Genomic DNA, 25,643 nt, shown 5'->3' with positions numbered 1-25,643 from the left:
TCCTCCTATGATCTAAAACAGAAATTAAAGCTCCCAAATACAGACAATACCATCCTCCATCCCTTCTTCTGATTCATCAGTCCAAGCCAGATCAGCCCCATTCACATTCCCAGTTGAAGTCTGGTCCCCTCTTCAGTTTCTCCAGCAATTGCTGCATGGAGTCATCTTCTAGAATTAATGCAGCTCTTTCAGCACCTCCAGAGCTAGAGAACTCCAACTCCGAGTGTCATGTATCACACATAGACCTAAGGTTCCAGATGACCTATCATGTCACATAAGAAAGAGCAAAGCACCTCAAAACAGAAACAATAACCAAAGCCCAGGAACAAATATGTCTGTTGCAAACGCTTACAATCTAAGCCCTAATTTCTGTACGTGACAGTATTTTCCAAATAAAAGTTATTTCCCCAAACAAAAACATTTAGCAATCAAAACTCACGTTGATGTTATCAACTGCAGACTATACCACAAACCTACTGTGAGGACAGAGTATATACAGAGAAAAAAGGGGAGAAAACGAAAGACTCTCTGGTTTTAGGTTCTCGTGGGCATCAGCCAACCTCCATCAGTTCACTGGAATCCTTTGGTCATAAACTGCCAATCCTCCTTCAAGAGGATTCACTTTTCTCTATCCCCTGGACTAGCTCGACCAACATTTCTACCATCATTGCAGTCTCTTTAGCCTTCTCCTCAGCCTTCTCATACTTTTTTGCCACTCTGCCCTTGACTCCATCATTTAGATTTGGGAGATGAGTGAGAGCACTTTCCTGGGTTTTTATTTGGATGAACATATTGTGTATCTCCCACAACTTGCTCCTATTCAGCATATATGATTTTCTGTGGTCTTGAGTAAGAGACACAGTATCTTCCCACATCTCACTGATGACTAGCAGCAGAAATTGCTAGAAATATTCCTCAGGCTCCAGCACCTCAACTTCCTTAGGTCTGCCAACCCAATGATGTCCAACCACCCCTGCTACTTCAGAACTGCAGTATGAACATGAACAAAGAAGCCATGAACTTTACTTTCTTATCTAAACAACTATTACAAACTTTGCTTTTACTGCTTAATAAAATTATAATTGTGGATGGACTAATTATCTCAAGCTGTTTCCACTTTAATCACAAGAGTATCTGCCTTCTGAAATATGCCACAAAAAAGGCAAAAAGATCAGACAGAAGTGATCACTGTGTAGACTTACTCCCACGGTCACCTAACAAGAAACATTACAACTAGCAAGCAAACCCAGTATCCTGTTACAGTCATCATACTCATCCATTCCACCACTCATCCCAACAAGTTTGCATGCAACGTGCAAATGCCTAACCACTGGGATTTCTGGACTGCTGTAACTGTTACATTATCAAATTTCTCTCAACCCCACATCTTTTATTATTCTACCTTCAGGTGGTACACTCACTTCAAAAACTAGAATAGGGAAGTTCTAAGAACTACCAGAACAGTAGCCTGTTAGTTCAAAATTATATAACCATATATCAATATTAAATCTCCAAATACGAATCCTGAGAAGCATTCCGAAGAGGCTGATCACATAATAAGGACCTAGTGTATAGCATGGGGAACTCTACTCAATACTCTGTAATGACCTATATGGAAATAGAATCTAAAAAAGAGTGGATATATGTATAACTGACTCACTTTGCTATACAGCAGAAGCTAACACAACATTGTAAATCAACTACACTCCAATTTTTAAAAATTAATAAAAAAAAGAAAAGGCTGATCACAGATATTGTTACCAATCCAAGATGGTCTCAGAGCCAATATAAATTGAACAAAAGGGAAGCCCAGCTGTCTCTCGAAATGGAAATTCAATTAGAACAACCAATCAAAATGGTGCCTTTAAAAGAAAATAGGCTGAAGAAAAGACCTCAGATTCTTCCTACATAAAAATGTCATGTATTCATCCTTAGTTTCTACATTTCTTATTCAACCAAGGCAGGCAAACAAAGCCACTGACTGCACCATGTTCCTTCAAGTCAAGTAGGTCAAATAACTAATTGCACAACCAGTACCAGGTGTTAAGTTTGCAGACAAGTGCAAAAAGTTTACTACAAACTGGCCCCACACAAATAGGTACTAAGAATCATAAGGCAGAAATGTTAACATAAATTAAAATTCAAGTCAGTGTGACCAATATCAAGAAACAAAGTATGTTACTGAATAGCACAAAGATTTCCAAAAGGTAAATCTGGAAGCCTGACAGTTGACCATCCTCAATTTCAGACACTCTTTGCAATAACCATGGACAACATGCTACAGTGCAGTAAGTATACTGTTTGAAGAATACTTAGTGAAGACAAAATCTCAGAGTAAGAAAAAATAAAAATTAGACAAGTCCAAGTGGAAGAACATCTGTATCTGTGAGTTAAACTTTGTATTAGAACAAATCTGTTGAGAACCAGGGGAAAAAAGAACCATAAAATATTCTTTGACCAAGTAATTCCATTTTTGAAAAAAATACTCCCAAATTAAAACAAAGAATAAACTGTAGATATTCGTGACAATATTACAGTGAAAAGATAACAACATCTTAAATTCGCACCAACAGAAAATTATTTATGTTATGGTAGCTCTATTCCATGAAATATTATATAACCATTAGAAATTATTTTTAGGAAATTAGTAATATGGAATAGTTAATGCTGAAGAGTGAAAAAGCTGAAATCAAAAATTATTATTATGTACTATCATTACAATCTATATAAAAACATGTTTGGGAAAAATAGAAGAAAATTTACTAAAAACAGAGCATTTGTGCTAGTGAGCAAGACTGTTAGGTGATTTTTCTCCTCTTTTCCCAATGGTGTTCTAATATTTTTATGATGGGAAGACTATAAAAAGATAACATACAAAAGATGATACTTCTAAAATAAGTCCCAAAACAAGAAACACGATAAATTCAGATTAACATCTTAGGTATTTTAATATAAATTTTATATACATACAGATCAAATCCAATTGAGACAAATAATTACTTATCTTATGATTTGGGGTAAATTAAAAATTTCCACTAAGACATCACTTGAAATACAAAGTGTCAGAACTGACTAACATAAACACCAACTGGAAATTCTAAAAGGAAAAAAATCAACTTTTGGAGACATTTTCAAGTACGTAACACTTATGTAAAGGCAACCCGTTAAAATACACTATCTTCTAAAGTAGAGTCTGTTCACCTTATTAAGTCAATTTTCAAGTCAAAACTGAAATCCAAAAACCCACTCCATAACCCCTTCTTCTGAATTCCAACGTAACTCTTCAAACACCATTGAGAAAAAAGATCTGCTGATTTGTACATTTGAAGATCAAACTGATGTTACCATCTGAATCAGCCTAATGTTTTTATCTTGAGAGCCCTGCTTGTATGAAACCAATTTTCAGAATTCAAAACGTCAACCAAAATCAAATTATATTTTTTCAGTTTTCTATATGACTGTATCTCAGAGACATTCAACCACATTAGCATAAGCTTGCTTTCACCCACAAGTCCTAAATCACTGAGATTTAAATTAAATTGTTAATATTATTATATACATTTTAGTTTTTAATTATCAAATTACCTCAGACTATTTTATTCTATTTGAGGCTTAGCGTGCCTCTTCATCATTCCCCATGAGATAGTTAATAACAATCACAGGGAGATAAGCACAGCAAACTGTAATTTAGAACTTTCTCACAACAGTGATTTTCAACTTCGATAAAATCAGCAGCATTTAATAACTGCAAACTTTAAATTTTATTACCTTCTCAAATACAGGAACATAGGAAGACATATGAGGTTTGATTATTTCTGCTTCCCAATCTTCATCTCCCATGGTGGCTTCCAGTTCTATTTTCATAAAAATACAAACATGCACATTTAGCCTCAATTAGAATCAGAGAGATCAGAATCGTATCTTTAAAAGCATAAACCCTTGGGCTTCCCTGGTGGCGCAGTGGTTGAGAATCTGCCAGCCAATGCAGGGGACACGGGTTCGAGCCCTGGTCTGGGAGGATCCCACATGCCGCGGAGCAGCTGGGCCCGTGAGCCACAATTGCTGAGCCTGCGCGTCTGGAGCCTGTGCTCCGCAACAAGAGAGGCCGCGATGGTGAGAGGCCCGCGCACCGCGATGAAGAGTGGTCCCCACTTGCCGCAGCTGGAGAAAGCCCTCTCACAGAAACGAAGACCCAACACAGTCATAAATAAATAAATAAAAGAACGTGAATTTCTTAAAAAAAAAAAAAAAGCATAAACCCTCATCATTTCACATATACCCCTCCAAACTACTCAACTAAGTGTTGATCCTTCCCAAAAGTTTTTGCAAAAAAAGCAATTAAGTTTTGTTTCTTCCCTAGAGACAGCATTTATGTCCATCCTTTTTATCTTTAAAAATTCATTGAGCCACTTACCTAATCACTCTAGCAATCACCATGTCCCCACTGATGTTTAGGCTTTCTCCCAAAATCTGCTGATAGAATTTATCTTCTCCATCGAAGGGTCCCCAAACGTCTTATTGTATATTAAGGGGAAGGGAAATTTTTCAGATACTACTCAAGGTTTCTCCCTTCACATGCCTCCCTTCAAAATTAGGTAAGACGTTTAGCTTGAGGTTTTTGACTTAGTTTCTTGCGGGGGGCGGGTAGGGGGGGTGGGGGGTGGGGTGGGGGGTGGGGTGGGGGGAGGGGAGCGGGGAGAATCAAGGCCTCGAAGTTTGGCAGGGAAGGAAGCAGTGGTTCGGTGGCCCAAATACCTCCAACAAAGTACTGGCTTCGCCAAGCAGGATTTATACACAGTGATACTACAACCATCCCTGTTCAGAGAAAAAGACGAGCAGGGGCTGGTCAAAAAAGCTCCTTCACCTCCTCTGCAGGCCTCAACCTCAGACTTCGGACACCCACGGTGCTTTTGGACCCTCCGACAGAAAGCAGAATGACGCCAAAGGACGGCTTCAAACCCCCGCCCACCCCATCCGTCCTTCAGTTGGCCCAAAGTCCAGCTACTGGGAAGCCCAGAGGGTCGGGATGAGGCGCGTACCGGGGAGAAAAAAGCCGCTGGCCCACTCACCTCTCCGCTTCTTGCTCTCCCGGGGTCCTCGCAGGCGCTGACGCCGCTTAAACGGTTGCACGTGCAGGACGCCGGCTGTGTCAGGTGCGCTGCTCCAACAACAAATGGCACCAGGAGACGAGTGCCATCAGCCAATCAGCGGTCAGTCAGCCGCGACGTCCCGCCCCCATCTCCAGCCTCTCCTACCCTATTTGTTGGCGTTCTAGGCCGCAGTGGCTGGACCCATTAGGCTCCTCCCAGAGTGGCCCGTTAGGCCTGGGGTAGGAGGCTGGCAGTGCGCCGCTTTTCTCTAGATTCATGGGTGGGGTCCTCAAACTGGAGAGGCTATAGAATTTCCGTATGCAAGTTAAAAACAGAAGAGGAGTAAAATGCCCTCCCACCTACCTCTTTAAGCGTTTTCTCTCCCCTTTTTGCTTACTGCAGTCCCTGGCAGTTGGCCTATTTCTGAGGCGCTTGCTTCACATCCGGGGGATTCCCGAGTGCTTCAACGTATGGCTGAGACCGGTGGAGGTGGTGCATTTCCTTTTCCTCCCAGTGAAGGCAGGGATGAGGCTGTCACGCTGATACCCAGAAAGCTGTAAAGAAAGTAGCTTGTCTTATAGAGTTGGGGTCCAACTCTTTGGGAAGGAGACGCTCTCTGATCTAGAAGGAAGAAGGAAATTCTGCTGGTGTAGGTCGTTCATCAGCGCTTGGATTTGTGGCCCACCTGTTTATATCCCTAGAGTTACTGGCCAAACCTAAGGGTGACCGAAGGTCATTTTGGTACTTACGTTCTCACCAATCAGATATTCTTGTTCTGCCCCACAAAAAGTCAGGGAAATCCCTCCATATTTTCCCATCCCTCCAAAAGGCATAACAACGGACTACTTGAAAAGTGTCATTTTCATTTTGGGTTCTATTTTCATCATTTTCCGTTCTCTGAATCTTTGAATAAATTCCCGAATACTTCATAAATATAAGTCCCAACACAGTCCAGCACTCAGGCACAGAGGTTGAGGTACCTTATGGGCACGCTTCATACTTTTCAGCTCTAGAACCACCATTACTGATCTGTATCTTCCGTCAAAAATATGTCAGGATTTATTTAGTTAGCACCAAACTTTGTCAAACTATTTTCAAGGTGAATTATCTTTTTTTTTTTTTTGATGTGGACCATTTTTAAAGTCTTTATTGAACTTATTACAATATTGCTTCTGTTTTATGTTTTGGTTTTTTAGCCACGAGGCATGTGGGATCTTAGCTCCCTGACCGGGGTGGAACCCACACCCCCTGCAATTTCTATTTTTAAACAAAATTTTCGCATCGTACCCTTGAGGCAGCTGACACTTTCAATCACTGTATACGTAAGGGGGAGAGACACAAATACTCTTTCTGGTGCTCTGAATTTGTACACAGGGTCCTCTGAGGTATTTTAACTCACTTTGAATATTCTTTCAAAATTTTTTATGTCACGGGAAAATACTTATTAAGTGAAAAGAGCAAAATATGAAATTGTGTAGATAGAATGATAACCAACTAGATTTTTTATTTTAGGAATGGAAAGTTTGGAGATATTTTCTAAAATGAGCATATTTTTTAAAACATTTAGCAAACATTCTCTGCTGTTAAATCTTGGAGAGAAGGGATTTTTTGTTGCTTTCAATGAAATAGTTCTTTATGAAACACTATGTATATAATTTTTGAGAGCTAGCCCTGGTTAAGAAAAAGTGAATTCTGACGAGAACTGAAGTTCAATATTGAGGAAAGGATAAACAATGGATGAAAATAATGAAATTCAAAAATTGAACATAAACAGTGAAAAAGGACAAACAATTTAGTAAACACTTGCTCCTTAATGTGTGTCCCAAGAAAGTGAAGCCAGTGTATTCTATTTTCTGGTTCCATCTAACGGATCTTAAATTAGTGATGGTATTAAATCACAACATAGGGAAAAGGCAGGGATTCATTCAGCTGTTAAATAGGCTTTAAATAAGCACCTACTGTATGCCAGGTACTATGCTAAATGCTATAGATAAAATTAACCTATCAAGGGACATTCTAGTGAAAAGAATGGCAATGGCTAACAACGGAACTTAAAACCTTAAGATTTGTGTCTCAAAATTCCCTGGAAAGCTTATATATAGTTTCTCCAAATTCTCTAAATCCCATATAATAAGGTAGGACAAGAGTTTCCTCAAAGATGTCTCTCAGTTTGGAATCAAAGTAATGCAGATAAAGAGAACTGATATTAAGTTAAGTTCAAAGTAATGCAGATAAAGAGAGTTAAGTTCAAAGTAATGCAGATAAAGTTAAGTTCAAAGTAATGCAGATAAAGAGAACTGATATTTTAGATTTTATGCTTTCAATATTATCTCCACATTATTCAAATAATGATTTTTTTAATTGATGTGGACTGTGCCTAGCACCATGTCAAATCTATTAAAAATTCCTTCAATCTACCAGTAGTACAAACATGGATTACCTCAAGTGGGGGAGAGTTAGATGTTCATCTTTAAGTATTATAAACATTTGAGAATCTCCTATTATGCACATAACCATACGACAGACTAAAAAATTAAATAGTGCAGGTTGGAGCCCTGTAAATCAACACAAAAGGAGGTGGGGGTAGGTTATAATGTCTCCAAGAGAGCTAGCACAACTTGTGCTAGTAAAACATCTAAGAAAGAAAGTAATCAGAGAGGGGTTTTCAGCATACCAAGCAGGGTTCAGAGAGACAAAAATATCTGTATTTTTCCAGTAATGGCTAAGGCAGTATTTGTGAAACTGTAGTACACATACCACTGATTTTAGATAATTCATGGACAATTTTCATTTTGGTAGTTATTTTAGTGCTTCTGTTTAATATATTAATGTATATTAGAAATCATCAAACCTATGATTTCAGAAATATAATTGCTTAGATGAGGCTAAAGTACATATTTAAGTTTAAAAAGTTTATTCAGTTAGAGAAAAACTAAGTCTCAATGTTATGCAGGAATAGCAAAAATCATGAAGGTGGTATCAAATGACTAAAGTATGGGAAATATTGGTGCAAATGGAAAAGACTGGATCTAGGCACTGATCACTAGAGAGGTTTTTGCTACAGTGAGGTAAAGATATTTCATCAGTACTTGTTCTGATTCCATGCTCACTTAGCAACTTCCTGATTAATAATTCAACTCCCCCTAGTATTTTGATACTGAGAAAGGAGGTGCAGTGAATAAGATGTACAAGCCTATTGCTTCCCACTTTGAATTAATACATTGAGATTCTGCTTTAGAAATCAATCTTCTTTGAGTTTAACTAGTGTTCCTGAGAGAGAGAGCCTGCTTGTAATCAACCAGACCTCCTATATGACGTGATATATTCAGTGGGCCCTAAGCAACTTTACAAGTGTATTTAATGAGAGCTTAAAGTAAATGAAGGATAAAGAGTCAAATACTGTGTCCGGGGACCTGGGACAAGACTAAGGGGTCTTTGGCTCTTTGCTGTGAAACGGTGTTTCATCAGTGAATTATGGGGAATTTGGTAAACAGTTACTAGGAAAGCATAGTATAACAAGGTCTAGTCCTTTCCATTCCCACTAGATGTTAGGTACGTCTAACAAAGAAAGCTGAGTTCTCTGTGTCTTAAATGGCAAAAGTGATTTGTGAATGTCATCTTTGTCAGTCATACTGGGTATAAAAGAGGGAAGTATTTCACCTCAAGAGGAGAAGTAGTGACCTGGTCCCATCCATGAACCTAGACCAGGAATGACTCTTTTTTATCTACTCCTCCGAAGACTGGAGGGTTGGAGCTTTCAAAAAGTCAGAGAGGAAGAAATCACTAGCAATTGGCTGAGAAGTCAGCACTGGTAATCTGTAGTTGTTCATTTATTAACCTGTGACCTTGGGCAAGTTATTTGATTTCTCTCTCTGTAAAATGGGTATAACCAGGGCCACCAGATACAGTTCTGGAGGTTGGGCTCTGCACAAAGGCACCAAGCCAAAAGGCTCTAAGAAGGAGCTAAACTCAGCCTGCGCTCCACTTACCAAGTCATGCTCCTGCTGAGCCCCATCTACCCATATGAGGTGCCGTTTTCTAATTCTCACAAAGCTTAAAAATCCTTCTATTTTAAATATTTATAATGGCTTCTATTTCCCTGGTTGGTCCCTGACTGATGCAGGGATTTTACTGAAAAACATTTTTGCCTGAAATCTGTCTTTTAGAATGCTAATTCTTTTATATGGTGCCTAATAAAAAGGCTTTATTTAAATTTAGAACTTCATAAGGAGTTATCTACTCTTGCTCTTTCCACTATCCCACCTTATTTCTTTGCTGAACCCATTACAATCTGGCTTCTGCCCCCATTGCTTCACTGAAACTGCTACTGAAAAGGTCACCTTGACCTCCTTGTTTCTAAACCCAAATGACAGTTTTCAATTTTTAACCTAACAAACAGAACTCTTAGCAGTCCTTGACACTTGACTACTTCTTCTTTACAAAAATACTCTATGTGTAACTAGATATCCACATGGAAAAAGATAAAATTGGACCTGTTCTTCATACCGTATAATGGGATAAGAAATTCAAATGTAAAACAATAGAACCATGCAAGAACTAGAAGAAAACATTGATGAATTTCTCTATACTTGGAAAAATGTTCCTATTTATGATTCAAAATCCAGAAGCAATAATGTTACATATTGTGACTATATACAAAAGAAAATATAAAATGTTTCATGACAAAAAAATAATAACAAAGCCACAAGACAAATGACAAACTGGGAAAAAAAGTTTCCAACATAATCCAGAAAAATGGTTAATATCTGTAATAGAGAGAGCATCTAAAAGTAGAAAAAAAATCTAAAGAAAAATAGCAAGAGATATAAACAAAGAGTTCACAAAAAAGAAAAGGAAACAACCCTTAAATACATGAAGAAATGCTCAATTTTCTTCATTTTATGAGCAATGCAAATTAAAACTACACTAGGATGCAATTTTTCACCTATTAAAATGGCAAACATTTGATAATGCACTCTACTAGAGAAGCTTCAAGGTAACAGGCACCCTCATACATCGCTGTTGGGGATATCCCATGGGAATTTGACATCATCTAGCAAAATCACATGTGCATTTACCCTTGGATCCCATAATCCTACTTCTAGAATTTATCTCAAAGACACACTGGCAAAAAAATATAAAAGGACATATACACAATGTTATTAACTGCAGAACTAAAAGCTAAAGATTGGAAATAACTCAAAAGTCCCTCAATAGCAGACTGAAACATCCACCCATGGAGTTGTAGGGGCAGAAAATTTTTCCCTTCTTCCTTTCTAGGCTTTTTGGCTGGTCCAATAATTAAACTGACATGAAACAGATTAAAAGGACAAAAACAAATTTAAATTTCATACATATGGGAGCTGCATAAAAATGAGACTCAAAGAAGTGACCAAAGCAGGAAGCTTTTATATGTTTTTAGACAAAGAAACGATAAACTTGTGAAGAATTGACAAGACAAAGTAGTGTGGCCTTGTGATAGTAGATTGGTGAAGTAACAAGATCTGCTTAGGGATGAGAAGGCCCTAAATTCCCTGTCTCTGGTGATAAGGATGCCCTCTTCCTTTCTGGTATTGGTGGAGGGGGTTGTGGGTACCTTTCACATGGAAGATTTATATCCTGCTTTCAGGGAGACAAAGGTGGCTCAGAGTGTCCTTGCACTGGCTGTTTCTCAAGTACCTTTAATTCAAACCAATCAATATGCCAAAGTGGCATATTTTGGGGTGCTCCCCTTCAGAGTATTCTGCAGCTGTAAAAAGGAAAGAGGGTTATCTCTGTATATTGCTATGGAGTGATCACTAGGATATATTACTGGAAAAAAGCCAGGTACAGAGTAGGGTGTCAAGTATGCTAGCTTATATCTAAAGAGATGTATCTGCTTATATTTTTAAAAAATGGAAGGATAAGCCAAATATTATGACTACCTATGAGATGAGAGAACAGGTTGAAAAGGATAAGAATGTGTGCCAGACGTCTCTGAGTGAGTGGATTTGATTGTGAAACCATGTGATTGTTATGCAAAACTATAAAACTAAATTAAATCGAAATTTAAAGAGCTATTTTAGAATTTAAAGCAAAAAACCAAATACACTTAAATAAATGTGTATTGAGTTAGTGGCTTAACCACACAGAGAAGAGTTATTTCAAGTGATTTAAAATACGGTAATTTGACCATATGTCCCTAGTGGGATATATCATAAGGCAAAAAGAACTGCAAAAAATAAACCAATTCTGTAATCATATTGTTGGTAACAAACTGGTACATAATTAAGTTAATATTGTTTAAGAATTAAGATTTTTAGTGTGAGAGAAAAGAGATTGAAATAGAAATCAGAGGTTAAGAAATAGCCCTATACTCTTAAACTTGCATTGGAAATATCATTATGAACACATGATATATTATCTCCATAAAATAAAAAGATTTCCTTACTCTGCCCACTGAAAAAGCATAGAAACAATGATAAACCCATTAGCAGTGCACGTGTTAGCACATAGACTGCTGTTGACCTGAAACAAAAACACTGCCAAACATTTCTCCAGCAAAGATGGGTTTATTCAGGATTAGCAGAGAATTGCAATTTGGGGTCTGCAACCATGCCAAACCACATGCAAGTCCCGGCATGGCAAAGGAAGGAGAACACTTTTATAGAGAGGAAAAGGACTTGTCAAAGCACCTGGCCAGTAAGATGGGTTCCTCACAGTTCTAGAGGAGTTCCCCAGGTAGGGATAACCTTTTCTAAAAAGACTTTAGCCACGGAGGAGGCAGTCTGCCTTCAAGGAAAGGCTTCAGTCCAGTGTGAAAACACACAAACCATAAATAAAACAAAGAGCTCATGGCTTTTCATTGGCTGAGTCCCTGCTGGGAAAGGGGTCTTTCTTCTTTCTGTTAGGTTCTATCACCAGAGTGTGTGAGAGCTCCCCCTTCTGGTCTCCCAACTCTATTTAATTGAGGTTTCTGTTTATTAATGTTTTACATTTTCCCCTTTTGATCAGGATTTTTCTCTGAAAGCATTGCTATGAAGAGTCAGGGTTTCTAGTTTCAATGGCTTTTTGTCCCTCAGTGTCAAGAAGGACCATTCCTGGGTATAGAGTCTCACATCAGAGGGAAAGTGCACAGATTGGAAACCTATTAAGGTCACATTTGAGTAACAAGGAGGAGGAAGGAGGACTCTCAGGCACTTTTTATCTAAAGTCCTGTTATCAAAATCATAGACATCAGAGATCTCCTGAGGCATTATGCCATCATCAAAGGCTTGGTGACAAACTTCCAACAGGCCTGGTCCAGATATCTTGGGAAAGCTGTCTTATCAGATGTCATCTGCTTCAATTCTGGAGAATCTTTACTTTCAGGTCACCAGATGATGTGCAGTTTCAGTTAAGGTTCAATGCTTTCTTTAGGTGTGTCTCATGAATCCAAGAGTCTATTCCTTGGAGTCTGGAAGCACAAGGGTTGTTTGGAGTACTTGATAGAGTACTTTTCAGCAAGGTTGAAGAGAGTTCTTCTGGATGTATCTTTTCCGATAGATGAAATCTCCAGGTTGCAAGTTGTGTTGCTTAAGGTCTTTGTCCCCCAAGGGTGCACTGTGAAAAGACTGATCCACCAAAACATGGTTATTTTTAATAGAAGCAATTAGGCCCTTGCAATATTGGAGTATCTCTCCTTTTATCAGTTGTAGGTTAAAGAAGCAGGAGCCAAGTTCATTGGGTGTACTCTGTGACTAGCTCAAAGGATGAGAGCTTATGAATTCCAAAAGGGGTGGATGTTAGGTTTAGAGGGATCACAGCAAGACAAGGGAGTTAACCTCATGCTACAGGGTCCAGTTGCTGGCTATAATACCCTATGGGTCAATGGGTATTGACCCAATGGGTATCTACCCAATGGTAGATCCATGTTTTGTGGTGAGTACCCCAAGGGCATTCCCTTCCTTTTCATATACAACAAGGAAAAACAGAATTTGATAATTGGGAAGATCAAGGGCAGGTGGGTTCAGCAAACTCTTCTCTAAGACCTTGAGGCTGTGTCATCCAATTCTTCCCATAAAATTAGGTTGTGTTGTTATTGTTGAGTAAAACATACAGAAGTTTGGCCATAAGAGAGAAAAATTGGAATCCAATTTTAGCCATTAAGTTCTAGCCCAAGGAAAGAGAGAAAAATTGGAATCCAATTTTAGCCATTAAGGTCTAGCCCAAGGAAACCTGACACAATTTCAGCAATTACAAACTAGACCAAACTAGACCAAGAAAATCTCACAGTTGGCACTTAGTTTTGGGTTTTGGGAAACTAAGACACTATGAAGTCTATCTGGATCTAAGTGTATCCCTTGTTCTGATATCTGATGCCCTAAATATCAAACCTGGTTTGGGGCAAACTGCCATTTTTCTTTGGTGATATTATGTCCCTTTAAGGCTAAAATTTAGCAAGTGGATGCTGCCTTCCTGTAAGGAGGCTTGAGAAGGAGAGAAAAGAAGTGAATCATCCACTTGTTGCAACAAAGTAGTATCTCTAGGGATCAACCTTCAGGATTTGCCCAAGAAATAAGGACTCAGTATAACCCTGAGGCATTACAGTCCAGGTGAATTGGCTTTCTTCCCAAGTGAGGGCAAAAAGGTATTGGCTAGCTTCACCAACTGAAATACTAAAGAATGCATTACATAAATCAGTTACAGTAAAGAAATTACTACCTAATAACTATGAGGGCTAGGAACAACAGAGATAACAATGTTGTTTGTTGCTGGGAGGTCCTGGACAAACCTCCACCCTTGGCCCTTAGATTTTCTCACCAGTAAAATGGGAGTGTCTGCCTAGTACAAGGGATAATGAGGACTTGAGCCTTGTAATCTTCTATTATGGGCTTTTCACCTTGAATGGCTACCTTACTCTTAGGGTATCGATTAATTCTGGGAAGAGATTTTGAGGGATCTCTCTGAATTTTGATGGGAAATGTGCTATGAATTTTGCCAACATCATTTGGAGATTTTGCTCATAAGGAAAGTGGTAGCTGATTCAATAGGGACAAATGATCAGTGTTTCCAGAATCTGCTCTAGTACGGTCAGAGATGGAATAAAAGATATCAAAGGGTCATTTAATTCACTTGGTGGATTGCTTTGATGACTACTGTCAATTTCTATATTTTCCATATCTTCGGGGAGAAAGAATACTGGCATGATAATTCTCTAAGAAGTCTTAGCCTAATAAGTGGATAGGGGCAGAGGAGCCAAGGAGAAAAGGGTGAGTATCTCTCAAAAGTCCTAAACAAAAGGGAATAGGTTCAGAGACAAGAACCTCTTGAGGCTCATTAAAGATCTGCACTATTTGAACTGTTTTAGTACTTTGAGGCAGGGCTGTTTTATAGTAGCGGAATTGAGCAATGAGTGTAGCTCCCTTGTCAGTTAGGACTAGAAGAGATTTTCCCCCAATCTGGAGAAATGTTCCTTCAAGCCAATTAAGAAGGAGGATTGGGAAAACCACCTATAGTTCCTTGGAGCCCTGTCACTGAGAATTGGGAGGATGTTGGAAGACAAGTGCTTAATTTTGTAACAATCTAGAAACTAGGCAGGTTTTGATTATATTTAGGATCCTTCATTTGCTGGAGTTAGAGATTAAGAATTTTGACTGTGTTCCTTTAAGGTAACATCTAGAGAATGAGGGAGCTGTTTTGCCAGATTTACTAAATCTGGAGTGAACAAAGTTTTCCATTCCAACCTGGTCATTTTTACTAGAAGGAAAAGGTCCCAGTTTCACCCATTAATAAACATAAGAGTTAAAAACCATATGGATGGATGGAACCCTAAAAGACCCAGAATTGCTAAAGCAATCCTGAGGAAAAAGAACAAAGCTGAAGGCATAACCCTCCCAGACTTCAGACAATACTACAAAGCTACAATAATCAAAACAGCATGTTATTGGCACAAAACCAGACATATGGATCAATGGATCAGAATAAAGAGCCCAGAAATAAACCTATACACCTACAGTCAATCTTTGACAAAGGAGGCAACTGAGAAAAGACAGTCTCTGCAGCAAGTGCTGTTGGGAAAACTGGACAGCCGCATGTAAATCAATGAAGTTAGAACACTCCCTCACACCATACACAAAAATAAACTCAAAATGACTTAAAGACTTAAATATAAGACATGACATCATAAAACTCCTGGAAGAGAACATAGGCAAAACATTCTCTGAAATGGGGACTTCCCTGGTGGTCCAGTGGTAAAGAATCCACCTTACAATGCAGGGGATGCAGGTCTGATCCCTGGTCAGGGAACTAAGATCCCACATGCTGCGGGGCAACTAAGCCCGTGTGCCACAACTGCTGAGTTTGCACGCCTCAACTAGAGCCTGCATGCTGCAAACTACACGCTCTGGAACCTGTGCACCACAACTACAGAGGCCATGTGCCCTGGAGCCTGGGCACCACAACTAGAGAGAGAAAACCCACATGCTGCAACTAGAGACAAGTCTGCACACCACAACGAAGAGCCTGCATGCCTCAACGAAGATCCCCCATGTGCCGCAACTAAGACCCGATGCAGCCCAAAATAAAAATAAAATAGACAAATAAATAATAAATAAATCTTTTAAAAAAGCCAAAAAACATTTCTCTGAAGTAAATTGTACCAGTGTTTTCTTAGGTCAGTCTCCCAAGGCAATAGAAATAAAGGGAAAATAAACAAATGGGACCTAATCAAACTTGTAAGCTTTTGCATAGCAAAGGAAACTATAAACAAAACGAAAAGACAACCCATGCAGTGGGAGAAAATATTTGCAAACGATGCAACCAATAAGGGCTTGACTTCCAAAATATATAAACAGCTCATGCAACTCAATAACAAAAACAAACAACCCAATGAAAAAATGGGCAGAAGACCTAAATAGACATTTCTCCAAAGGAGACATACAGATGGCCAATAGGCACATGAAAAGATGCTCAACATTGCTAATTATCAGAGAAATGCAAATCAAAACTACCATGAGCCATCACCTCACATGGGTCAGAATGGCTATCTTCAAAAAGTCTACAAATAATAAATGCTGGAGAGGGTGTGGAGTAAAGGGGATCCTCCTGCACTGTTGGTGGGAATGTAAATTGGTACAGCCACTATGGAAAACAGCATGAAAGTTCCTTAAAAAACTAAAAATAGAGTTACCATATTATCCAGCAATCCCACTCTTGGGCATATATCTGGAAAAGACAAAAATTCTAATTTGAAAAGATACATGCACCCCAATGTTCATAGCAGCACTATTTATAATAGCCAAGATGTGGAAGCAACCGAAATGTCCATCGACAGGTGAATGGATAAAGCAGATGTGGTATATACATACAAAGGAATACTACTCAGCCATAAAAAAGAATGAAATAATGCCATTTGCAGCAACATGAATAGACCTAGAGGTTATCATACTAAGTGAAGCAAGTCAGAAAAAGAAAGACAAATATCATATGATATCACTTACATGTGGAACCTAAAAAATGATACAAATGAACTTATGAAACAGAAATAGACTCACAGACATAGAAAACAAACTTATGGTTATCAAAGCAGAAAGGGGGTGCATGAGGGATAAATTAGGAGTAAAAAAATTAAAAAACTACTCAGGTGGAATCAACGTTTGAAGGAAGACCAGAATTTTATTTAAAAACATTCTGAAGTCAATTGTAATATTCATGAGCAGGTTCATCAGGTATTTGTGTGCAAGTCTGAATTTTGTTCCAATCAAATTTCCCATTTTGGAAAAGCCCTAGGAATTGCTCGATGAAGTCATCTAGCAATTGCCTGAGCCTAATCATAAAATAAGTTAGCGGGCTGGTTTCTCAGTTGTAATTCTAGAGCTCTTTCAGGACTTTCCCAATTAGCAGTTTTCATCCAATGCTGGGCCTGGCCTTTACCAACAAGCATATACCAACTAGCTGATATTAATCAGAGAAGCCAGACTGATACACTTGAATGGCTATATTAAATTCCTCAGCGAATCTGTGAAGACCTTCAGTTACTTTGGAAAAATCTTTGGCTATGGCTCGCAGTTCAGCTTCAGTCCAGAGAATATCAAGAAATTAAGCTTTTAGCCTCGATCCTCAGAATGCTAAATTTTAAAGCAACAGGTACTGACAAGTGCAGAGAAAAAGGGAGTAGGGAGAGTTTCAGAGAAAGGGGGAAGTTTGGTGAGAGAATTAGTATGGGGGTGGTGGTAAAAAAGAGGAAGAGGGTGCTGTGGGAGACAAGATGGGGCCAGAGGCAGAGCCTGAGACAAAGAAGCCAAGGAAGAAGAGCTTGAGCCTTCAGGAGCCATTTTACCTTTCTTTAATCATTTGTTTGCCTCAGTTAATCTTAAAGTCTTATTTTGCAGAGGCAATTTTAGACTCCTGATAATTTCAGAAAGCCTCAAAATACCCATAGAAATAAGCATTCCACTCAATTCTGGAAATTTTTGAGCTATTGTAGTCCAATTCTGCTTTAAGAAAATTAAGTTTGGGGATTTCAAAAGTTCCCCATAATGACCATTGATATTCTCAGTTGCCTTTGGTCAGGTCAGTCCACTTAATTAGAAGTGCACAAGGGGAAGGACCTTGGTTTTTTTTTTTAACATCTTTATTGCTTTACAATGGTGTGTTAGTTTCTGCCTTATAGCAAAGTGAATGAGCTATACATATACATATATCCCCACTTCTCCCTCACCCTCCCTTTCCCACCCCTCTAGGCGGACACAAAGCTGATCTCCCTGTGCTATGCGGCTGCTTCCCACTAGCTATCTATTTTACATTTGGTAGTGTATATATGTCCATGCCACTCTCTCACTTCGTCCCAGCTTACCCTTCCCCCTCCCCGTAGGACCTTGGTTTTAAACATAAAATTGGCTAAAGTCCCTGTAGAGGGTGTGCCCTCAAAATACTTAGATAACTGGGATCTCATTTTCTAGATGTTTTTCCTCTAGAGTAAAGAACAATTTTCAAACAGTTTAAACAGCTTACAGCACAATAGGTTCAATTCAAACAGCTTGCAAGCTCATCCCAGACAGTCTTAAGAAGACAGCTTGGTCCCTGAGAAGCCAGGACAAAGGCCCTTCCTCCCTCCCTTCCTTCCCTCCCTCCCTCCTTCCTTCCTTCCTCCCTCTCTCCCTCCTTTCTTTTGCCATTCTCCAGAAAACAGCCCTTCCAAAGGAATGGGCTGAAGGCTAAACCAGCAGTTTCATTTGAAGCAGCCCCTTCCCAAAGAAATTGGGCCAAAGTCATTTTCAGCTAACTTCAGTTGAAACATTCTGATCTCAGGATCAGACCAAAGTGCCAAACGAGTACTCAAAACAAGGCCTTACCAAGAAAGATGAAACCTTTAAATAAATCCCAAATAAAGCTGGAGAGCTTCAAATGCAAAAAGGGTGTGAGCTCAGATCCAGGAGAAAAGGGGAAAGTCCTCTCCTTTGAAGAATCCAGCTAATAAAGGAAAATTTCCACTCTGTGTTCTCTAGGCCAGAGGGTCAGAAAGCTACAGTTCTGGGAACAAATCCAGTTAAAAACCATTTCTATAAATAAATTAGAATATAGCCACCTCATTGGTTTATATATTGCCTATGTTGGCTGCATTCACGCCATAAAGGCAGAATTGGGTAGTTGTTAACCGAGACCATATGGCTATAAAACCTAAAATACTTACTACTAGGCCCTTTACATAAAATGTTTGTCAATTCTTGCTTTAGGCCAGGAATATAATTGCTAGTGACCTGCAGTTCCTAAGCTATGAGGTTACCACAGGGAACTCACAAGGACTTCACAGAGTATTTTAAATTTTTGAGGAAAACACAGCAACATCTGTCAGACACCATGTGAACGCTTGCGGTACTTCACAGTTTCAACATTAGATCAAGTCAATTCTTTTGGCTAACGTATCTTTTCAAAATTGAGTTTTCAGCAGTTCCTACGATCTCAAGCAAGTGTTGTGCAAAATCCAATGTGGAAGAGGAAATGAAGACAGTGATGTCCCATTGATTTCAAGGTTTGAGAAGTTATGCAGTGCCCAATAGGTGTATACACCCAATTAGTAAGCAATTGTGGTTATTAAAGAATGAAATAAAATCTTTTTCTTTTAATTTCCATATATATTTAAATAAACACATATTAATTTGTTTGGACCTAACCACTTAGTAAACAGAAACTAAGGACACTGAGAAAAATTTACTCAGACACTAAGGGTGACACAAACCTCTGATCTAGAAGATGATCATCAATGGCTACTGATCATCAATGACTGGTGAAAACCTAAAGGCGAACTTTGTAAGAGACAATATTTGAGCCCACTGAATAGTCTTAATATCACAAATGAAAGACTTCCAGAAATGTGCTTCCTGATGTGATGGGAAGTCTATAACACCAACTATAAAGGCTTGATTTTAAAAATCAAGTTTAAGTATGATCAAGATTCTAGACTTAGCTACCAGTCAGCTAATTCTATAAAGTCTGTATTCTTTGTTGTGTGACCATTCTGTTCCATTAGCTTAGTGGTCAGCTAGTGATTTAGCAGAGATATCTTTATTAAATGCCTATAAGCAAAAAAGAAAAAGAAAAAACCAGCCAAAATGCAAAAAAACTCTCCCAGTCTTTGTCAGCTAGCTGTGTTGGGGCACTCCGTCAATGCTTAGCAGGATACTTTACATTTCTGCATTAGCCTTCACTTCCTGCTTGTACAGAGTCTGAAGGTCAGCCAGAAGTGAGAGCTTAGGGTCTTCTCAGGTCTTTTCTGAGCATGGGTCCAGACCAAGGCATGCATGTGGCCTTCTGGATTCCCCAGAAGAGGAGGAAGCTTTTCAAGAAAACCCTTATTCCAGGACTTCCCTGGTGGCACAGTGGATAAGACTCCATGCTCCCAATGCAGGGGGCCCCGGTCCATCCCTGGTCAGGGAACTAGATCCCACATGCATGCCTCAACTAAGGAGCCCGCCTGCTGCAACTAAGATACGGCACGACCAAATAAATAAGTAAATATTTAAAAAATAGAAAACAAAACCCCCTTACTCCCCAAGTATCTGCTTCCCCAGCCTCTTCCTTCCTAGGCTTTTTGGCCTATTTATTGTTTGTCCCAACTGTTACACCTTACCCTGGTGGCAGTGGCTAATACATTTGCTTTAAATCTTTTTGACAATCCTGCCTCAGCCCTGGGAGGCTCCAAGGCTGGGGAAACAAAGGTAAGCCCTTGAGCCAAACCTTCAGGACACCACCAGATAGGTCAAAACACAAAATTACAACTCCTTTAGAATAAGGCTCATATTACTCTCTCTGGTACCAGCAACCTACACCAGGAATGTGGGCTGCTGTCCTCAAGGCCACTGGCAAGCTGGAGATAATCACAGAGTTTTCTTGCCAAAATTCAGCAGTCTTTTCTTAAGTGTTCCCCTGGTTGTTGTGAGTTTTTTATTAGATTCCAGAGTTCCAAAAAAAAGCTGATTCTGACAGTTTCACCAAGTTATTCGTTGCTTTTGTGGAGGGAGAGTTTTCAAGTTCCCTATTCAGCCATTTTCGCTGACGTCATTCCATACCATCTACTTTCGTGCTTCTCAGCCTTGCCTAAAAATATTTTCTCAGCCTGAAAAGCAGAGAAAGAAGAAAATTTTGCCACCATTGGAGCTATCAAAAGAATGTACTGTTAATTTGAAGGCAGGCTAAAAAGCAGTTGCAAAAGTTTTTTAATAAGGACACCATTAGCAAAATAACTTTTATCTGCCTTAAAGGCAATATTCATCACATTACCTGCCTTGCATTTGTCAAACCCTCAATAATAGAGGCAGAGTTCGAGAGCATAGGCTTTGGAAGAAGACCTCAGTTTGAATTCCAGATCTTCTGCCACTTGATAGTTGTTTGGCCTTGGGTAACTCTTAAAATTCTCTAGGACTGTTTCCTTATTTGTAAAATAGGGATAATATACACTTCTAGAATCATGGTAAAGACTTAATGAGGTATTTTATGTAAAATGCTTGGCACTCAGTTTTAACTATTTGCTAAATTTGGTTTCTTTCATTTGGGATTAACACATTACACTACATTGTTGGATTTTTCCTGGTTGTTTTGCTTAAAAAAAAAAAAAAAAAGCCACTGGCTTCCTACGTAAGGAGAGCTTAGGTATTGCCATATGCTTTTCAGGAGACTTACCTTAAGCTGACTTTTTATAACAAGCACACCAATTTTCCTTAGACTATATGTTTATTTGGGGTGGCTGTCGGAGAAATTGTTAGGGATGGGGAGAGGGTGCTTAAAATCCTACCAAAGCCCTTCTTTTAGCCTAGTGACTAAACTGCCAACACGTAAAAAACAAAAAACAAACCTAAATGTCTAGACAAGGGAGAGAAAGTGCCAAATCTAACAATTTTTTTTTTCAAACCAGCTTCCCTTGGTGTCCACAGGGTGCAAGCACGTGATGAGAGTACAGAGCACCAGCCACCAGCCAGAACAGCCTGAGATGACAGACAGATAATGGGAGGTCAGCCCTAGATGGAAATGTCACATCAGCCCTTTCTCAGGTGGCCTCCGGGGTGGTCAGGACTGCAGGAGATCGCGTCCCTCCTCTTAGATGCCTTAAGGGCAGGCAGGCAACCGACTCTGGCGCAAAAGGTCTGGCTGCAGATAAAACGCGATTAGCCCACCTGCGCCGCCCTTCCTTCCGAAGCCGGAGGGCTGGGCTCTGCGGCGGGAGGCGTGTTGGCTGTCGCAAAGCCCTCTGGGAGTTGTAGTCCGCGGCGGCGGGAGGTTTGACTGCGGCAGCCGGCTTAGCGCTCTCAGAACTCCATCCCCCGCTGGCCCCCGCGGCCTAGGCCGCTGCCTGTTCCTGTTCAGGGCACGAGAAGCCTTGCTGCAGCAAGTTGAGAAGTTTGGGGGAGGGGGGTCCTCCTTCCCGCCGAGCTCTCTGAGATTAAGGGCTTGGCCTGCTCAGGTAGAGCACGTACCGGGTCTTGCAAACTCATCTCCCGGCAGGGAGCGGAGGGAAAGGAGGGACGCGGCTGCTAAGGCTGAGCTTGCGACGGAGTCGGCTGTTACCCGGGGAAGTTCTTTAGGGAGACGCCTCGGAACAGTGGCTTCTTGCGGGAGCGGTGAGGCCAAAGCCGGGGCCCGCGGAGACCGGTCCGGAGAGGCGGCGCGCGTTCCTACAGGGCTCGGGTGAGAGCAAGTTAGGGCCTCCGTCGGAGGCTGAGAAAGAACTCGAGGGGCTTTGGGAGTCGGTGTCTGCCGGACCTTCGGGAAAAGGCAGGGTTACCGTGGGTGAACACCCGAGTGAGAGGAGGAGGGAGGAGGAGAATTGGGGGAATTGCGGGAATGGGAGCGCCCTTCTCTATCCCGAGTAGGAGAGAGCTAGAGAGGGGAGGTGGGGAGGAAGCTCCTTTGGTGCCTTGAGCTAGGACCGCAGATGGGGTGAGGGCTGAGACAGGTAAGTCCTCGTCACGCTTTTCCCCGGCTCGATTGTGAGAGACAGTGCCCATAGTAGGTGGCTTGACATATTCCTGTCTTGGAATAATAGAGCTGGAACGGGCCTTTGAGAGCAGCTAGTCAAGCGCATTCTCTCATTTTCCAGATGAGGAAACTTAAGTCCACCGAGTTGAAGAAACTGGCTCGCTCACCACCAGACAACCGGTTAATGGCCAGCTTGACTAAAACCTAATTTTCATGACTCTCAAGCCATACCGTAATCTATTGCTGAGATCAGTAGATGAGCAAACTCTAGAACCTGTTTCCCCTCCTTTTATCTTCTTACTGCTTGTCATATGCAGGGTAACAGGCAGCCCCTGAAGGGAAAGGCTTTACACTTTGCAGTAGGTCAAAGAAACCCTTGTTTTAACTTGAACAAAAATCTCCTTGCCTCACAAACAACTACAAACTTCATATTTAGAATAAAGGTTGGTAGCAAGCTAAGATGTCACCTATAGTTTCTTTGCCTCGAAGAAAATAAAGTTCACCTTTCCTTTCCCACTGTATGCCCACTAGAGCTCTGAAAACATTTAGCCTTAGATTTCTTCTCTCAATCTTAAATGCTACATATCTCAGTTACATACATAAAAATAATGCTGTTTATTGTGATTTTTATAATACCCTAAATAGTTACAATAAAGGGTAAACAGCATAGGAGGATGGGTATACCTGAATTACAAATTAAAATAATTTATAGTATTTTTTTAAGAGATACGAGCATAAAAGTAAAAAACAAAAAAAATTGGCTGTATTCCCTGTGTTGTACAATATATCTTTCTAGCTTATTTATTTTATACATAATAGTTTATAACTCTTAATCCCCTACCCGTATCTTGCCCCTCCCTGCTTCCCTCTCTCCACTGGTAACCACTAGTTTGTTCTCCGTATCTGTAAGTCTGTTTCCTTTTTGTTATATTCACTAGTTTGTATTATTTTTTAGATTCCACATATAAGTGATATAATGCAGTATTTGTCTTTGTCTGACGTTTCACTTAGCATAATACCTTCCACGTTCATCCATGTTGTTGCAAATGTCAAAATTTCATTCTTTTTTATGGCTGAGTAGTGTTCCATTATACATATACCTCATCTTCTTTATCCATTCATCTGCTGATGGACACTTAGGTTACTTCCGTATCTTGGCAGTTGTAAATAATGCTGCAATGAACATTGGGGTACCTGTATCTTTTTGAATTAGTGTTTTCATTTTTTCTCAGATATGTACCCAGGAGTGGAATTGCTGGGTCATATGGTAGTTCTATTTGTAGTTTTTTGAGAAATTGCCATACTGTTTTCCACAGTGGTTGCACCAATTTACATTCCCACCAACAGTGTATAAGGGTTCCCTTATATCTACATCCTCACCAAGACTTGATATTTCTTACTTTTTTGATGATAACCATTCTAATGGGTGTGAGGTGATATCTTATTGTGGTTTTGAATTTCCCTGATGATTACTGACGTTGGCCATCTGTATGTCTTCTTTATAAAATGTCTATTCAGATCTTCTGCCCATTTTTAAATTGAGTTGTTTGTTTTTTTGTTGAGTTGTATGAGCTGTTTATATATTCTGGGTATTGACCCCTTATCAGTCATATCATTAGCAAATATTTTCTCCCATTCAGTAGGTTGTCTCTTTGTTTTGCCGGTGGTTTCCTTTGTGCTGCACAAAAGCTTTTAAGTCTGATTAGGTCTTATTTTGCTTTTATTTCCTCTGCTTTAGCATACAGATCAAAAAAATATATATATGTTGCTGTGGTTTATGGCAAAGGGTGTTCTGCCTATGTTTTCCTCTAGGAGTTTTATGGTTTCCGGTCTTACATTTAGGTCTTTAATCCATTTTGAGTTTATTTCTGTATATGGTGTGAGAAAATGTTCTAATCTCATTCTTTTACATGTGGCTGTCCAGTTTTCCCAGCACCACTTATTGAAGAGACTGTCTTCTCCATTGTATATTCTTGCCTCCTTTGTCACAGATTAATTGACCGTAAGTGCATGGGTTTATTTCTGGGCTTTCTCATCCTGTTCCATTGATCTATTTGTCTGTTTTTGTGCCAGTGCCATAGTGTTTTGAGTATTGTAGCTTTGTAGTATAGTCTGAAGTCAAGAAACATTGTTCCTCCAGCTCTGTTCTTCTTTCTCAAGATTATTTTGGCTATTTGGGGTCTTTTGCGTTTCCATACAAATTGTGAAATATTTTGTTCTAGTTCTGTGAAAAATGCCCTTGGTATTTTTATAGGGATTGCAAGAATCTGTAGATTGCCTTGGGTAGTATGGTCATTTTAACAATATTAATTCCAATCCATGAGCACAGTATACCTTTCTATCTGTTTATGTTGTCTTCAATTTTTTTCATCAGTGTCTTATAATTTTCCAAGTATAGGTGTTTTGCCTCCTGAGATAGTTTTATTCCTATGTATTTTATTCTTTTTGATGCAATGGTAAATGGGATTGTTTTCTTAATTTCCCTTTCTGGTAATTCATTTCTAGTGTATAGAAGTGCAACAGATTTCTCTATATTAATTTTGTATCCTGCAACTTTACTGAATTCATTGTTGAGCTCTAGTACTTTTCTGGTGGCATCGTAGGATTTTCTTTGTGTAGTGTCATGTCATCTGCAAAGTGTTAACCTTTTTACTTCCTTTCCAATTTGGAATCCTTTTATTTCTTTTTCTTGCCTGATTGCTGTGGCTAGGACTTCCAATATTATGTTGAATAAAATTGGCAAGAGTGGGCATCCTTGAGTTGTTGCTGATCTTAGATATCCACCTTAATTTAAAATATAGTTTTCATTAATATTTTATGTAGAATGTTTTTACTCCTTACATCCAGGGGATACTTTTTTCAAGTTATTTAGTGAAATTGACAGTTTTAGACTAAGGATATTTAATAGGACTGTCAATCCTAGTTTTGTAAATTAGTGGGTCAAAGTAATCTCAATTCTGCCTTAAGTTTTAATACTTAAGACCAAAGAAGTCAACTGAATTATTAATCAGTTTTATTACATTAAAAAAGGAACTGAAAAATCAAGCTTCTGTTTTTGCATATCAGCTAACTGTTCTGATGAAACTACTTAGCTTATTCACAGTTCCTTTTATCTTAGTGAGA

The 25,643-nt window shown here is 39.5% G+C and overlaps 2 protein-coding genes across 4 annotated transcripts in view; one reads left to right on the top strand and one right to left on the bottom strand.

The window, feature by feature from the left end:
- DDX4 (DEAD-box helicase 4) overlaps positions 1-3,934 on the bottom strand; it is a 68,997-nt gene extending 65,063 nt beyond the window's left edge. Inside the window, exon 1 of the mRNA XM_082382583.1 lies at positions 3,769-3,934. Within this exon, the coding sequence (XP_082238709.1) occupies positions 3,769-3,864 (96 nt within the window). The 5' untranslated portion in view covers positions 3,865-3,934. The remainder of the gene's footprint in view (positions 1-3,768) is intronic.
- Positions 3,935-13,247: 9,313 nt separating this feature from the next.
- SLC38A9 (solute carrier family 38 member 9) overlaps positions 13,248-25,643 on the top strand; it is a 108,101-nt gene continuing 95,705 nt past the window's right edge. For 2 of the 3 annotated variants that reach the window (XM_082382355.1, XM_082382356.1), the window contains exon 1: positions 13,253-22,229. The gene's annotated coding sequence lies outside the window, so the exon portion shown is untranslated. Of the gene's footprint in view, positions 22,230-25,643 lie in introns of all 3 variants that reach the window. The other variant, XR_014241851.1, reaches the window with a different exon arrangement.

The sequence above is a fragment of the Balaenoptera borealis genome, assembly GCF_965194805.1.
Source record: "Balaenoptera borealis genome assembly, chromosome: 2".
Classification (NCBI taxonomy): Eukaryota; Metazoa; Chordata; class Mammalia; order Artiodactyla; family Balaenopteridae; genus Balaenoptera; species Balaenoptera borealis.
This window is presented reverse-complemented; position numbering and strand designations above follow the sequence as displayed.